The sequence below is a fragment of the Macrobrachium nipponense genome, chromosome 34 (assembly GCF_015104395.2).
Source record: "Macrobrachium nipponense isolate FS-2020 chromosome 34, ASM1510439v2, whole genome shotgun sequence".
In the NCBI taxonomy this organism is placed as follows: Eukaryota; Metazoa; Arthropoda; class Malacostraca; order Decapoda; family Palaemonidae; genus Macrobrachium; species Macrobrachium nipponense.
Genome location: NC_061095.1, coordinates 26,754,495 through 26,771,485, shown reverse-complemented (window position 1 = coordinate 26,771,485; position 16,991 = coordinate 26,754,495). Strand labels below are relative to the sequence as shown.

The window sequence follows — 16,991 nt, the reverse complement described above, 5'->3', positions numbered from 1 at the left end:
CTACGAAAGTAAGAGGAATTTTGACGAAATATTTCGTATACGTATTCTCAATTGCCATATGAAGCTCCATGAATTTTTTCATGACTTTGCATTTTTCGCCCTATACCACCATATATAGGGGTTCCGGCCGGCCCCCTTAAAGGGTTATGCCAAGAGACCATACAAATCATCTATTTGTTTGCCACCGATGCCGGACGGTGAGGTGATGATTCTCTGAAGGCATGTGCCCAACAGGCAAAAGTCAATTGCCTTCTAGAGACCGAGGTCCCTGATGGCAAGACAGAATTCTCATAGTAGTTGAATCTCAGCTAAGGAGCAACAACACTGTGCCGTTGAAGACGAAGGTGGAAGGTGAATGCCACCTACGTCTTCACAGCCGAATCAAGAGAAGAATTCTCAAGATTCTGAACCTGTGCTTACATTCTGAACCTGTGCTTACAAAGGACTGAAAACGCTAAACCGCTATTTCATTGCTGTTCGGTGAGGAGTTGTAGTAGCAATGAAAACACAGGGAAGTACTGCCTGAAGTACTGCTTCTCATGGGCTGATCATCTTCTTCAGGTTATCCAGCGAGGACAATACTTGGTAGAAGAGCTGGCAGGGCGGGGAGCAGGCGATGTCTTCCGTTATACATCTGTGATTCGGGGTGAACAATGAACAATTGCACACCTACGAATAAGAGATATTTTAGAAGACAAACTCAGATGTCTGAAGAAATCATTCCGCATTATCGCAGGGGTGCGATGCAGCGGGAGACTTAAACTACAGACTTCTGTTACCGTGCGGTAAACAGAAAGATGATAGAGTCCAAGAGATATGTTTGAAAATTCTCGCAATGCTCCAAGGCGATGCAGTAGAGATGGTCATTCATGTATGTGAGAATCCCCCGTCAATCAGACACCTAAGTCTGTGATTGTCGGGCAGAGATACGGTTCGGTAGTCAATCATTGTAGGGGAGAGAGAGACATAACCTGACCGTGCATCTCGGAGAGCCAGCTGGTACTGGGCTGCGTCGGCAGTCCAATACACAGTTAGCTCTCGCTCACTCGTCATCTTGAGTTGCCAGGTAATTGTATTTAAACGAAATTGATTTCGGTAAATACAAAAGCTGAGGTGGTGTTGTCGTAACAATACCATAAGTATCTCAAAATCAAAACTGGTAACTCCTGGGAGGTTGCAGGCAGTCCCGAGTTGTAGTTCAATTAAGATACTATTCGTCTCAGTCACAATCCGTAGAGTTAACTACGGTATGTGCCTACACCCCGGACAATTCAACTGATTAACATAATCATGTCGCGAGGGTAATATACGTAGTATATTCGTAGGTTCCTGTACAAAGACCTCCATCCTAAATTCTTTTCCATTCGAGGAAAGAGAATAAGGATTGGAAGCCGACACCCTTCATTCTCTAATCAAGAGAGTGAAGGAGAAGCCTTCCCCGAAGGAAAGCTTCAATGGTGATAACAGAATACCAAAGACGATAGTTCAAGCCAAACTGGATGTTCCCGTCCGTTCTTCTCTATCCCAGGGTTGGTCGCCCACTGTAAGATATTCTTCCTTCAGCAGCCGTGCTTCTTCCAAATGCTAGAAATTCCAGGAATTCGAGCATTCGGCGAGATTCCCGATTATCGTAGTAACAATTATTGGGGATTCTCGTCTAGCCCACTCTGGACTGTGGTTTCGCCCAAGTGTCTGCAGATCGTAAAAATCCCGAACACTCTGAGAGTGCTAGAAATTCCGCAGAATTCTAAGCGCTCGGCGAAACCCCCACCGAATTCGTCAGACGATCATCGGTTGGTGGTCATCCCGATTCCCGTAGAAATCGAGGATGGGGCAGGATCCTTCCTCAACGACGGGGACTTACGTCTGGTAGGACCCGAGGGTCACCCCCCCCCCGGGAAAGCAGTCCCCAACGTGGAATCCTACAGAGAACTCTCTGCAGGATCCCTCCCCTTTCCCTCGTAGCCGTAAGGAGAGAGGGAATGGGGGAGGAATTGGATACTCGCTCGCCTTCCCAGCAGAACTAGCAGTTGGAGAAGCGAGTACGAGCAGCCATCACCTTGCAGCGATGGCCTCTCAGTCTGGGAAAACGTATCGTCAGGAGAAAAAGTTTTCCCAAGGAGGGTTACGAACTCGTACTGTAGGTTAAGCGTCTGCCGCCACCGTGAACATCGTCTGGGTGGGGCTGATCGAGCACCTGACAGGAGAGAGCCGATACCGTCCTCCGATGCGTCCCAGTCCTCGTCGAGGCCGAAACTTCTCAAGAGGACCGAAGGGGGAGCGCGCCCTGTTCTCTTGAATGCGTGGTCCAGACGGACAGTCATGTGAACAGCGGTGATGGTCCCTCCAAGAGTCTTGGGAAGTGTCCCCCGTCACTCCTGTTTGCCTCGTTCCTCCCGATGCCTAAGGAGGTTGAAGGGACAGGTGAGGGAGACCTGATGCTCCTACCCTTTCTACACTAGCATGCTAGTAGGCTGGGAAGACTGCAGGCGATCGCCAACCGACGGTGGCGATCGAGCTGCAGGTCTGGACCAGCGGCTTCTTGGAGAAAAGCTGGACCAAGGAACGGAGCATCGGTCTTATGTCGAGTTGCTGGTCTGGACCAGCGGCTGGCGATCATTCCCTGAGGTCGTTGTGCTGACAAATCAGCACAATGACCTCAGCAAAATTCCTCTGGATCTCAGGAATGCCCGCATCTTGAGGAGTAGGACCATCAAGCCCCTCCAGCAAGAGCGATTCCCGAGACCCTCCTCCTACAGAGGGAGGAACAGCGGCAGACCCCTCCCGGTCTCCTCCTGCCACTTGCGCATACAACCTGCTCGATCCGAGGACCGTGCCTGGCACATAGGGCGTTGTGGGGGGGGCCTCCCGATCACTCCTTGTTATCTCGCCCTTCCCGGTGTAACCCGAGGAAGTTGGAGGAACAAGAGAGGAAGACCTGATGCTCCCCCCTCACTCACCGACAGAACCGGTGTGCTTGGGGGGCTGCAGGCGATCGCCATCGAGCTGCAGGTCTGGTCGTGCCGCTCCCCTGGGGCGAGTGGCTGAACCGAGAACAGCAGCCCCGGTCCCGTGCGTCAGGGGAGTTGCTGCTGGTCCCCCTATCCGTCTGGTCCCGGTGGGAGCAGCAGTCAGGGGACCTGCAGAGACCACTGTTGCGATGGGACCGGTGCCTGTTCTCACGGCGCGTCGAACCGCTGGAACCAGCTGCGATCGAGGGGACCTCTTACCAGCCTCCGCCCGTGGTCTGTCTAGGACTATCATGGAAACCTTGGTAACCAGCTGGTCTAGCGAGAGTCACCTAAGCGGCTCTCGCCAGCCTTCCGCTCCGTGCCTTGATCCTGGCGCCGAGCGAGCTCTGGCGTCTGAGTCTTGGCTGCACGGCCGCCCGTGGGTGACCGTAAACCTCGGTACCTCTCGCGGTACCGATAAAGGGACCAGAGCCGGAACCTGGTGTAGTGGCAGAGCCTCTAGCACCAGGCGAGGAAGTACCGGTGTTAGCCGGTACCCCTCTGGTCCCCGTCTTCTTCTTCCTTGCGGAAGAAGAGACGGGCCCTACTCCCGAAGGAGCAGGAGGACCAGCGGAAGGACCCCCCTCCCACCGGAGTGGGACAGGCCCTGAGAAGTTCCCGAAGGAGCCTTCTTAGGAGGGGAGGAGGCAGCCTTCTTCTTCCTCGGCTTGGAAGCCTTGAGAGTCGAAGGGGAAGAGGCGGCAGCAGGCGACGGAGAAGACGACGACGACACCTTCCTCTTCTTCATCAGCTCCCTCAGGACAGACGTCAAGTCCTCCATCCAGGATGGAGCCGGGGCTGCTGATGCCGAAGCAACAGGGTCCGGCTGCACCTGTCCGGAAGGACCAGCGTTTGGGGCAGCAACACCGCGGGCTGGAACGACGTCGGCAGGTGCAGGAACAGCAGCAGCGGCAGGTACAGCAGACAGGGCAGGTACTCCAGGAGACGGGGCAGGAGCCAGCGACATCCTGGGTACCAGCAGCAGGTCCAGGGGTGAGCTCTTCGGGCAACGGAAGACCGGGGCTGGCAGCACGAAGAACCCGGAGGGGGAGGCACAACCTCTCCTCGGCCACCGGCAAGCGATTCGGGCCCTGCATGGTGGCCATAGGTGTTACCGACATCACATGAGGCGTGTAAACCAGGTTAGGAGGGGCGGCGTACCCTGGAGTCGAGATCGTGGTGGTAGTGGTGGTCACCGCTCCATGGGGGACAGGCACAGGCCCCGCCAGATGCTGGAGCAGCCCCTGGACGCTCGGCGTGCCCTGAAGTCCCAGCGACATCCACACCTGGCCAAGGTCGTCCCCCGCAGCAGGAGCCCTGAGGAAGCAATAGTCGGAAGTTGGGGGGGGGGGTCCCCTTGCAGGGTATGAGAGAGAGAGAGAGAATTAGAGAGAGAGAGAGAGAGAGAGAGAGAGAGAGAGAGAGAGAGAGAGAGAGCCACCCCGAGCGAACGGAAGACCCCGAATACAAATGCACGTCGGGTAACGAGCGGCCTCCTCTACGCTCGACGGATCGGGCGGAAGACCCCACACTTGCGCCCCTCCACCCCCGGGGTACATCTACGGTTGATGGGGGGCGCGGGGATAGCTCTATGTCCGATGATCCATAAAATCAATGTAATAAAAGATGGAAAAGACAGTACGTAGTACTTACAATTCACTTTCAAACACTGACAAACCAAGTTGAAAATTTCACAACAAAAGCAAAGCACACGACGATGAAGCGGGCAGAGAGCGATGACGAACACGTCCTCCACACACACGGCCGAAAGCAAAAGTGATTCTTCACCTCCCTGTCGCGCGGTGCGCGCACTGTCGGACAAGCAGTAAACTACCGAACTTCCTTGTTCGAAGCTTACGACCGTCCAGCTGCCGCTAGTTACCTTCCTATTGTAAAAGGACCGAAAGGTTTGTATATCGTACCGGAACAAAAATGACAATTTGTCCAAAATTGCATTTTTCCTAACTATACAAACCTGAGGTCCTTTTACAATAGGAAGGTACTAGTGGCAGCTGGATAGGTCGTAAGCTTTCGAACAGGGTTCGGTAGTTAACTGCTTGTCCGACAGGCGCGCGCGCGCGACTGGTAGGTAAACAAATCACTTTTGCTTTTGGCCCAAGCAAAAACTGCAGAGTGAGGGGTGGCATGAGGTGGGGCTATGTGTAAAAGGACCTCAGGTTTGTATAGTTAGGAAAAATGCAATTTTGGACAAATTGTCATTTGTTCCGACACGGCATACAAACCTTCGGTCCTTTTACAATAGGAAGACTCACTTCTTGGTGGGAGGAATCTGAGTCTTTTGTGAACAGACTGGTGTTCGCCCCGACCTTGGAATGCCTCCCTGGTCGTAAGAGCGAGGGAGGGATCCATGCCTCTGTCCGATTGATCGGGGTGTGCACCGCAGGATCAATGGTCAGACCTCTGGACCAAAGTACTAAGAGACAGGCAAGCGTATCTCTTCGTACCAGCAAACAAGAACAAGTTCCTATTTGCAAGAGGCAACATAAAGTTATGGTTTGTCTCTTGTTGGCATCCACTTCCCCCCCCTTCCCCCCCTTGTAGGAGGAAGTGGTGGATATTCGCTCCCATCCCTAGTGAAAGGGATAGGATGGGGCTCTGTCGAGTAGCTCACCGGCATCTCGTCCTTATCCAGCAAGGTGATGACCGTATCCCTCTACCCACAGGTAGGGGGGAGAAAAAGATAGGAAGAGAAGCCAGTCACTCTCTCATTCACTTATCTATTCTTACAGTCACACCAGGACTCGATGCTGTTCAGCCTGCTAGGGTCTGGGTTAGCTAGACAATGTGTTGAGCAGCCACCACGGGTCCTAAGGAAAACGATCCAAGGACCTGTGGGCAATATCCAAAAGGTAGAAGGAGGTGCCGGTGGTCTGGTTGTACCAGACCCTGCCTTCAGTACCTGCGCCACGGAGAAGTTCTTGTGTAACTCGAGGGAGTGTACTTCTAGGTCATCTTGGTGCTGACGAAGAGTCTTCAACACTCAGCCTGGGATGTCGAGTTTCTTCAGAAAGCGCGGTCGCGCTTTCACAGGACAAAGCAGCAACTCCTTCGCATCGAAGGCGGTGAAGTCCATTAGGGAGGGGATTGTGAAGGACTCTAACGATCGTCAGGAACCGAAGGGTTCAGAGTCTTCGCTACGAATTCGGTACGAAATCGAGCGTCACGAATCCCCATCCCCTGGATGCTTGACTTCGCAGGAAAAGTCATGCAATTACCTCAGAGGAAAAAAAGGGAATGGTCGTATGACCTATCCCTCTTCTCGACTTCGGTGATGTCCTGTACCCATACTGGTCTATCCGTCTGCAGCGAAGTTGTTGTTCTCGGTAGTGGATAGGACACCGACACTCAACGGTGGTGTCGATGGTATGGGTACTGTGACAAGCCGTTAGGACGAAGAAAAGATTGTTATGGAACAACCGAACTAAGTCCACAGCGAAGTTCGTAACAGACTTGGCGCTCTGACAGCTGCCGACTGACTGCGTTCGGTAGGAGGCAAGTTGTCCAAGCACCCGAGCAAGTCACGTGACCTTCGCCTTAAAAGGGTTATGCCAAGAGACTAAACAAATAATTTGTTCGTCACGATGCCAGAAGGCAAGGTGATGACTCTCTTAAGGCATGTGCCCAACAGGCGAAAGTCAATTGCCTTCTAGAGACCGAGGTCCTTGATGGCAAGATATCTCATAGTATAGTTGATTCTCGGCTAGGAGAAACAACACTATGTGTCGTTGAAGACGAAGGTGTACAGAAAATGCAACCTACGTCTTCACAGCTGAACCGAGAGAAGGATTCTCAAGATTCTGAACCTGTGCTACAAAGACTGAGAACGCTAACCGCTATTCATTGCTGTCCGGTGAGGATCGTAGTGCAATAAAAGCGGTAGCGCTTTTCAGTAATGAAGACAGGGAAATACTGCCTGAAGAACTGCTTCTCATGGGCTGAACATTTGGAAGTAGAGCTGTCAGGTCGGAGAGTAGGCGATGTTCTTCTGACATATCTGTTAATTCGGGGCGAGCAATGAATAACTGCACACCTACGAATACGAGATATTTTGAAGACAAACTCAGATGTCTGCAAAAATCATTCGCATTGTCGCGGTGCAATGCAGCGGTTGACTAATACAGACTACTGTTACCGTGCGGTAAACAGAAAGATGAAAGAGTCCAAGAGATATCTCTGTTGAAAAATTCTCGCAATGTCGAAGGCGATGAAAATCGAGCGGTCACAGCAGTAGATGGTCCTTCATTATTGCGAGAATCCCCGTTAATCAGAGACCTAAGTCCATGATTGTTGGGCAGAGATACGGTTCGGTAGTCAATCAAACCAGGGGAGAGAGAGACGTAACCGACCGTGCATCTCCGAGATAGCTGATACTGAGCCGCTATCAGGTAGTTCAATACGCAGTAGCTCTCGGTGACTCGTCATCCTGAGTTGCCAGGTAATCCATTATTCCACGAAGGAATGCGTTCGGCTAGAACCATCGAGCATAAAGAATACGCTCGAGCAATTATATTTAACCGAAACGGATTTCGGTAAATACAAAAGCGGATTTGGTTTGTTGTCATGACAATAACCAAGTATCTAAAATCGAAAAACTGATAACGCTGGTAGGTTGCAGGCAACCCCGAGTTGCAGTTCAATTAAGATACAATTCGTCTCGGTCACAAACCGTAGAGTTAACTACGGTATGCGCCTACCCCCTGGACAATTCAACTGTTAAAAGAATCATGTCGCGAGGGTAATATACGTAGTATATTTGTAGGTTCTGTACCACGACCTCCATCCTAAATTCTTTTCCCCTCGAGGAATAGAATAAGGATTGGAGATCGACGCCTTCGTTCTCTAGTCAAGAGAGTGAAGGAGAAGTCTTTCCCAAAGGAAAGCTTCAATGGTGAACAGAATACCGAAGACGATAGTTCAAGCCAAACTGGAAGTTCCCGTCCGTTCTTCTCTATTCCAGGTTAATCGCCTACTGTGAGATACTCTTCTTTCAGCAGCAGTCTTCTTCCAAATGCTAGAAATTACAGGAATTCGAGCATAAGCGAGGTTCCCGATTATCGTGTAACAATTATCGGGGATTCTCGCTCACTTTGGACCGTGGTCTCGCCTAAGTGTTTGGAGATCGTAAAAAACTCGAACACTCTGAGTGCGCTAGAAATTCCGTAGAATTCTAAGCACTCTGCGAAACCCCCCACCGAATTCGTCAAACGATATCGGCTGGTGGTCCTCCTCGATTCCGTAGGAATCGAGAAAGGCGGGGCAGGATCCCTCCTCAACGACCGGGCTTACGTCAGGTAGGACCCGAAGGTCCCCGGTAGCGCAGCCCCTAACGTGGGATCTTACAGAGAAATCTCTGTAGGATCCCTCCCCTTTCCCTCGTAGCCGTAAGGAGAGAGGGAATGGGGGAGGAATTGGATACTGGCTCGCCTTCCCAGCGGAACTAGCAGTTTGGAGAAGAAAAGGAGCAGCCATCGCCTTACGGCGATGGCCTCTCAGAGCCTGGGAAAACGTATCGTCAGGAGAAAACGTTTTCCCGAGGAGGGTTACGAACTCATACTGTAGGTAAGGGTCTGCCACCACTGTGAACGTCGTCTGGGTGGGGCTGATCGACACCTGACAGGAGAGAGCCGATACCGTCCTCCGACTCATTCCAGTCCTCGTCGAGGTCGAAACATCAGGATGACCGAAGGGATATTCAAATACGGTGTCCGAAGACACGTAGAAACGCCTCTGTCGCAGTAGAGGAGGTGAAGTAGCTTGTTCGACCGGCCAGAACTGAGAGAGCCTTCTTGTCCGGAGACGAGAGACTACCTGGTTCAACACAGTCGGCAAGCTCCGATCGCGGCAGACCCACCGTCGATTTGGGTTCCCTCTCGGGCCCCAAAACGACTCGAGCCGAGACGTGGCTCTGCTGGTGGGAGCGGCGATCCTTCCCCGAGGTCGTTGTGCTGACGAATCAGCGCCATAACCTCGGCAAAGTTCCTCTGGATCTCGGAAGTCACAGCATCTTGCAGAGTGGGACCGTTAAGCCCTTCGAACAAGAGCATATTCCGAGAACCTTCCTCCTAAAAGGGGGAACAGCGACAGCCCTCTCGGTCTTCCCCATCCACTTGCGCATACGTCCTGGCCGGTCCAAGAACCGTGCCTGGCACGTAGGGCGTCGTGGTGGGATCATGAGGGGCGCACCCCTCACGATCACTCCTCAATACCTCGCTCCTCCCGGTGTAACCCGAGGAGGTTGAAGGTACGGGAGAGGCAGACCTGACGCTCCGCCCTATCGTCGCTCGCTGGCAGAACCAGCAGGCTTGGAAGGGCTGCAAAGGCGATCGTCAACCCGCGGTGGCGATCGAGCTGCAGGCCTGGTCGAACCGTCTCGCTGTGGAGAACGGCTGGACTGAGCACAGCGGCCCCGATCTCGAGTGTCAGAAGAGCTTGTGCTGGTTGCCGTACCCGATCGCTCTCTGTGAGAGCGACGGTCAGGCGACCTGCCGGCTCCACTGTCACAGTGAGACCGGTGCTTGTCCTCACGGCACGTCACGTCGCTGGTTCCAGCCGTGGCTGGCACCGGCGAACGGGAGGACCTCTTCCCAGCCTCAGCCCGTGGCCGGTCGTGGACCGTCACGTCCCCGGGTAGCCAGCTGTTCGCCGCGAGAGTGAGAGCTGGTCTGGTGAGAGTCGCGTGAGCAGCTGTCACCAGTCTTCCGCCCCGTGCCGTGAACCTGACGCTGAGCGGACTCAGAGGTCTGGTTCCTGGCTGCACGGTCGCTGGTAGGCGACCGTACACTCGGTACCTCCCGCGAACGAGAGGCCGAGACGGACCCTGATGCAGTGGCAGAACCACTGACACCAGGCGAGGAAGTACCGGTGTTTTAGCCGGTACCCCTCTGGTCCCCGTAGTCTTCTCCCTTGCGGAAGAAGAGACGGGCCCCGCTCCCGAAGGAGCAGGAGGACCATCGGAAGGAACCCTCCCGTCCCACCAGGTGAGACGGGTCCCGAGAAGCTCCCGAGGGAGACTTCTTTAGGAGGGAGGAGGCAACCTTCTTCTTCCTCGGCTGTGAAGCCTTAGAAGTCGAAGGGGAAGAGGCGGCAGCCGACGACGATGAAGAAGATGAAGACGACGACGACGACACCTTCCTCCTCTTCTTCGTCAGCTTCCTCAGGACAGACGTAAGATCTGCTATCCAGGGCGGAGCCGGGGCTGCTGTAGCCAAAGCCAAAAGCCCACAGGGCCCCGGACGCACCTACTAGACAGACCAAAGTCTGGGGTAGTACCACCACGAACAGGGACGACATCAGCAGGTATGGGCATCTCAGGAAAACAGCAGGCACAGCCACACAGCATCGGTAGGGACAGCCAGCGCAGCAACGGCAGGGGGAGGGAACAGCCAGCGCAGCAAACGGCAGGGACAGCCAAGCGCAGCAACTGCATGGACAGTCAGCCCCAGAATCGGCAGGTACGGCAGGCAGCACCGGAAACACAGGAAGTGGAGCAGCAGCCAGCAACATCCTGGTACCGGCGGCAGGTCCAGGGGCGAGCTCTAGGGCAGCGGAAGTGTGGTCGCTGCAGCGCGGCAACCACGAGCGGCGGCGGCCCGCCCCCCTCTCGGTACGGCGAACGGCACTTCACAGCGGCTGTAGGCAAGACTGTTACCACGTGAGGTGAGTACACCAGGTGAGGAGGGACGTCGTCACCTGGAGCGTGGTCACCACTCCATGGGTGACCGCAGTAGGCCCAGACATAGAACCGCAGCCCCTGGACACTAGCACGCCCTGCAAATGGCAAATGGAAGGACGCCCATACCTCACCAAGGTCCACCCTCGTGGCAGTAGCACCTGCGGAAATAACAGTAGTAGCGATTAGTGGGGGGGAAGTCCCCTCGCGCGGGGGGGGTGAGCCCTCTCCGAACGAGTGGAAGACCCCGAATACAATTGTACATCGGGCACCGAGCGCCCTCCCCCGCGCTCGACGGATCGGGCGAGGAGAAGAACGCCGATAACCTCCCCCCCCCCAAGGGGAAGGGCCATCTGTGGGAGCTGAGCGGGGGGGGGGGGGGGGGGGGGGGGGGGGGGGGGGGGGTTCTCGTTCCCCACCCCCGCACAGCACCCATGTACCCAACAATAATATAAGAGCCCGAGAGCAATCGTGCCATCGGCCCGAATGCAAGGGCATAAGGATCAATTCCCTGACTGAGCGGAACTTGAACCAAATAAATATTGATGCAATCAATAATAAAAGGAATAAAATGAAAAAGCATCTTGCATTACGATTCACTTCACAATGAATAAGGGCTCGGATCGAGCGCATTTGCGCCCTCGGTACCGAGCGCAAGGGTAAAAGGATCCATTCCTTTACCTTTATGGATCAAGGTTTATGGAAACCTTGATCCATAATGAATTGATGCAATCAAAATATATATGAAAATGAAAAAGAATACTGCGCTGCGAGTTTCACTTCATATAAATAAAAAGGGGAAGGATCAATTCCGGGAAATAGCGGAAACATTGATCCCAGTAAACAATGCAATCTCAATAAAATATGAAAATGAAAAAGAACTGCACTTGCGATTTCACTTCATTCAAATAAAAAGGGAAAGGATCAATTTCCGGGTAAGCTCGGAACTGATCCAAAATGAGTATTGCTACAATCAAAATAAATATATGAAAATGAAAAAGAATACTGTACTTGCGATTCCACTTCCATACAGAATAAGTTTCCGTGCCGAGCGCATTCGCTCGGCAACGAGCATACAGGTCAAAAAAAGAAAAAATATAAATGAAAAGAGCACTTACTTACGATTTTCATCTACACATTTCCAACCAAAATATACGCTCGGAGCGAGCGCTCTCCCGCCCTCGGCACCGAGCATACACAATACAGGGATCATTTCTGGGAAAATGCATTCCCGCACTTACGCCCTTCAGTCCCGGCACTCCGGGTAATTCGGAGGGCGTGGTGAAACCAAGATCCTTTAATTCACAATTGAATTCAATGGAAATAAATATGAAATGATTGTACTTACAATTCAGTTTCACTAGATAATAGAAAAAGAAAAACACAACCATGCGAAAGCAACGACGATGAAGCGGGCAGAGAGCGATGATACACGTCCACACGCCAGCAGGCCGAAAGCAAAAGTGGTTTGTTACCTACCAGTCGCGCGCGCGCGCCTGTCGGACAAGCAGTTAACTACCGAACCCCTTGTTCGAAAGCTTACGACCATCCAGCTGCCGCTAGTTACCTTCCTATTGTAAAAGGACCGAAAGGTTTGTATATCGTACCGGAACAAAAACAGAGTACAGTTATGGCATCTTAGAAAAATCATGTATACATAGTAAGTATGCACTGTATTCACCCACTGATGAATTCCATTTATGTTACTAGAAAAACTTGTAAAATCCTAAGCAAGATGACATATATTTCCGCAAATAAAGACACCTTTTAAATGTTGTAATTCTGCCCCCCCAAAACCCCACTTAAAAAATTGGGGGTAGTCTTATACTACCATTTTAAAAAATAAACCTTGAATTTTAAGTTGTGTTTATTGGTAGTGTAGCCTCAGACTTGGTGCAATAACCATCAGCATACACAAAAAGATTCACATTATGAAATAAACTGATAATAAAGGTAATAAAACCATTTTTACCATATAAATATAATAAGCTTATTCAAGGAATAATTCCACATGACATATCAACGAAATCAACTTTTTTCTATGCAAGCCCAGCTGAGCAAATGTAAGCGTTGAGTTATGGTTGCACTCACCGCAACCTTCATCTTTTGGTAACCTTTCAAAATTTTTAATGGTAGTGTAATGATGTATGATAATCACCGTACATTAGACTACAGGTATCGTTAATAATGCTATACTAATTGCGTAACACATAAGGCCATAAACAACCGAACAAGTAAGAGCTGTTTTGCTAAAAACAACCGAATTGGATAACAAATGTTGTTTTGCTTACATTTCAACCATTGTGCAATAGTAAATAATTACCATATTTATGTTACAAATGATGGTAATAGAATAGGTCACTAACCGAGATTCAAGTCTACGGGAGCCACAATCCACCTTACAGTGCCCTAGACTGGTTAATGATGCCTAGACTGTGTCACAGCCAGATAATTTGCCTTAATATATAATAACTCTTTAATGAAAATGTCAAATTTCATTTACCTAATCATTTACTATGGTTAGCCTGGTAGTTGTACAAATTTTCAATGCCAGATTTGATGAACTTACAGGTAAAAGTCACCTTTTTCAGAATACCAATGTATTGTTAGTAACATTTTAATTGTTGTTTAAACCCTACAGCCATAAACAACCAAATGAAAAGTTGTTTTGCTACAACAACTGAACCAAATCTGATAATGTTTTACTTGCATTTCAGCCATCGTATAATAGTAAATAATTACCATAGTTTGGTTACAAATGATGTTAATTAAGAAGCATAGGACTGTTATATTTTTAAATTATAATGTGTATTCGTTATGGAGAAAATATCGCCACGTAAATATAGTACACACTACTGAACTTAAGCTGTATTTGTAGCTGAAGTTGAGAAAATATTGATCACACTGCTAATGACTATAAATTATTGTGCATAAGCAAAATGGATGAAATTTGACTGCAAATATTAGTGGAGAAAAAAGTATATTAAAAAAAAAATGCCGGGCATGAAAGAACAGATTTTAGTGTTGTTTTCAAGTTTTCATGCCAATAAAAGACAAATACATAAAGCTCATATTATGATGAAATAGGGTAAAAATAGCAAAAGGAATCTGTCAATTTTTTTGCACAAAAAACATGCTCCCGGCCCCATCTACATATTAACGAAAAATTAACTACCGTATATACTCGAGTAACGTGCGATCTCGCATATCATGCGACCCCCAAATTTTCACCAATAAACAGTGGTTTTGTCATGTATCTCATGTATCATGCGAGTTCCTTTTCCGAGAGTGTCAGTTCATAAGGTTGGTGGTTTAGCATGCTAATAGCCGAGTCATTCAGATGTGTGCTGCTGCTAGACAAGTTACGGTAATTTTCTTACTAATCTCGAAAATTGAATAGAAAATCTCGATTAAAAAAGAATCCCAAGATAATAAAATAATTGTAAAAATAACACGCCTTGGAGTCCTAAATCAATCATTCTTCTCTCTCTCTCTCTCTCTCTCTCAGGAATAAATACTGTAATTTGAGTCTTTCACCAACGGGTATCAGTAAATGTGTAGACATTGTGTGTGTGTTTAAAAAAATGTGCAGTACACACATTCATTTATCCGATGTTTCGGTTTTTGGAATTTTTCAGATTTCGGAAATGAGAGGTCAAATGCATAATCAAACAAACATCACCTGCAGCAAAAACATTTTTTCCCTTTATGTTTTTATTATTGTTATTTATTAATTACAGTTTATTTAAATATTAATATAATACTGTTAAATGAATGTGAGATAATTAAGATCAACTATAATAAAATAGTGGGACAATTAATACCATATGTTCACTAATAGCTATTATTTTCAAAACAAACATTCCGTAAAACGCAAAAAATAAATGTACATAATAATCAAAATACAATAATGTTTTCTAGTTCAACTTGTGAATTTTAACAATAAGTATGACTATATAATATATTTCACCATATCGATCTTGAAGTTGAAAAGTCGTAAAATTTTGAGGATGGTCAGGGAAAAGGATTTGTACTTTGTGATTACATATCGCTACAACACCATGTGGTATTTTCATACCAATATTGATGACGCATCGCTACGACACACTGGTATTTTTCATACCACTATACATTAAAGTTAAAATGATCATATTATATTATTGTTTTCATGAAGAAATAATTATATAAAGAAAATTACTGAGTAATTTTTGCCGTCAGCAGTCAGAAAATCACGAACATGGTAACATTCAAACCTAGTGCCATCCACAGTAGTATATGTCTATAAATAGAACAGAAGCAGAGGGCAGTCATTGGATAACAGATCACCATGGCTACCAACCAACCAATCAGGTGTTAGTTATACAACTCTGTGAATTTCTTAGAATGAACGTTTACACGCGAAGCTAACGATGACGTGTGTATTTTGCATACAGTACGTAGTTTTAGTTTTTAATAGCTTAAGTATTTTACTGATTACATGAAGAATAGAATGAGTCCTTCTCATTACTTTGAATGCAAAATGGTTTGAAGATTCTTCTGCAAAAAGAACAGAAAAAAAAAATTCTTTAGAAGATGATAACTATTTACTAATGCGGTTGACATACCTTCAAAACAAAATTCAGCTCTCTAATCTCTGTAAAAATGTTAATCTTTCTGTTTGCTGGTCACACCCTTTATATCCCCGGCGACTAACAACAACAAAATTTGTTTGTTTGTATTATCTTCCAAGATGTAGGTATTACCTGTAGGTACAGCACAATTTTTAACCGTATGCCCATACACACACACATACAGTTGCGCGCGTGCTAATACCTATTGGTTTCAGAGACTAAAGTTAACACTTACAGTATAGTTGAGCGTGTGCTAATACTGGTTTCAGAGACTCAAGTTAACACTTACAGTATAGTTGAGAGAGAGAGAGGAGAGAGAGAGAGAGAGAGAGAGAGAGAGAGAGAGAGAGAGAGAGAGAGATTCATCCTAGATGGCCTTGGTTAATCTCTCTAATCTCTCGAGGAATGCCAAGATTTGTTCCCTACAAAATTCTTTTTTTTTTTTTTTTGTCTTCCAGATATGAATGACCCGTACTGCACATTTTTTAACAAGCATGAACACACTGCCTGCTCATGTACTAATGCCCACTGGTTAAATATACTCACTCTCTCTCTCTCTCTCTCTCTCTCTCTCTCTCTCTCTCTCTCAGGAAAGATACCGTAAATTCAATTTATCAGTATCTTTTCCTGATAGACAAACAGAGTAAATATTTAGGACTCCAAGGCTTGGCATATGTCAATTATTTTATTATCTTGGGATTTTCCATGGTCAACTCTTGGGATTAGTAAGAAAAATGCGTTTATTTGAGTAGCAGCAGCTGCAGCGCACACCCAAATGAATCAGGTAAGCCTAGCACGCCAAACAATAGTATTTACAAAATGAACAGAGCTCTCTGGCTGGGCTGTTTTGGTCCTCCCACGTGTTTGATCGCATATCTGCCAAATTTATAACAACAACAGAGATCACCTTTCTCCCATTACAGATATCAAATATCTTTTCCGTTACGCAGAATTCTCAATAAATTACGTAGGTTCACGATTGATAAAGTTTTTTTATGCAATAACAAGAAACGGAGTCAGATTTTCTAACAACATGGCATCTCATTTTGGTGCTGTTGCGAATATTTCAACCAGTTCCACATGCGTTTAAATACATACTGACTGTACAGTCTGGAGGCAGTTCTCCCTTCTACACATCTTGATTTTTTAATATCGTAGGTATAGAATAAATTGGTGAGCAAGGAAATATGAAATAAAGCATAACAGAGTAAGGTTGATGAGCGAGAAAATAAGCAAATCGGATACAGACAGATTCTCTCTCTCTCTCTCTGACAAAATAATAGACAGGAAACAATGACTGAATATTGCTTGAATGCGATATGGCAAAGTTTTGGCCTGACTGAAGTGTGGAGTGACTTTGACACTGACTTACAAGTTATTCCTGGTCATCTCACAGCCATGGATAGACATCAACTTCACAGCCGAGAAAGGGCAATCGTATACAAAATAAATAGGTATGGAAAATGCGAAATGCAGGACTATGTTGTCCCATAAAAAAAGCTCTCGCTTGGACAGCTGTAATATTTAGCAGAGAGAGAGAGAGAGAGAGAGAGAGAGAGAGAGAGAGAGAGAGAGCGCAGGGCCGAAAAGGAAGGAGATTAAAGTACCTGGGAATGAAAACCCCTTATAATCTTATAATTATAGCCTCGGGGTTTGTCTCAAGGACATTCAAAGGTCTGT

At 48.0% G+C, this 16,991-nt stretch overlaps 1 protein-coding gene across 3 annotated transcripts in view; it reads right to left on the bottom strand.

Annotated features, from left to right (window-relative positions):
- LOC135207989 (putative helicase mov-10-B.1) overlaps positions 1-16,991 on the bottom strand; it is a 221,559-nt gene that overhangs the window by 10,329 nt on the left and 194,239 nt on the right. For 2 of the 3 annotated variants that reach the window (XM_064240066.1, XM_064240067.1), the window contains exon 23: positions 12,371-15,237. The exons of the other annotated variant lie outside the window; for it this stretch is intronic. In XM_064240066.1, coding sequence (XP_064096136.1) covers positions 15,080-15,237 — 158 coding nt within the window. In that variant the 3' untranslated portion in view covers positions 12,371-15,079. Of the gene's footprint in view, positions 1-12,370; positions 15,238-16,991 lie in introns of those variants that run through there. 3 annotated transcript variants of the gene reach the window in all.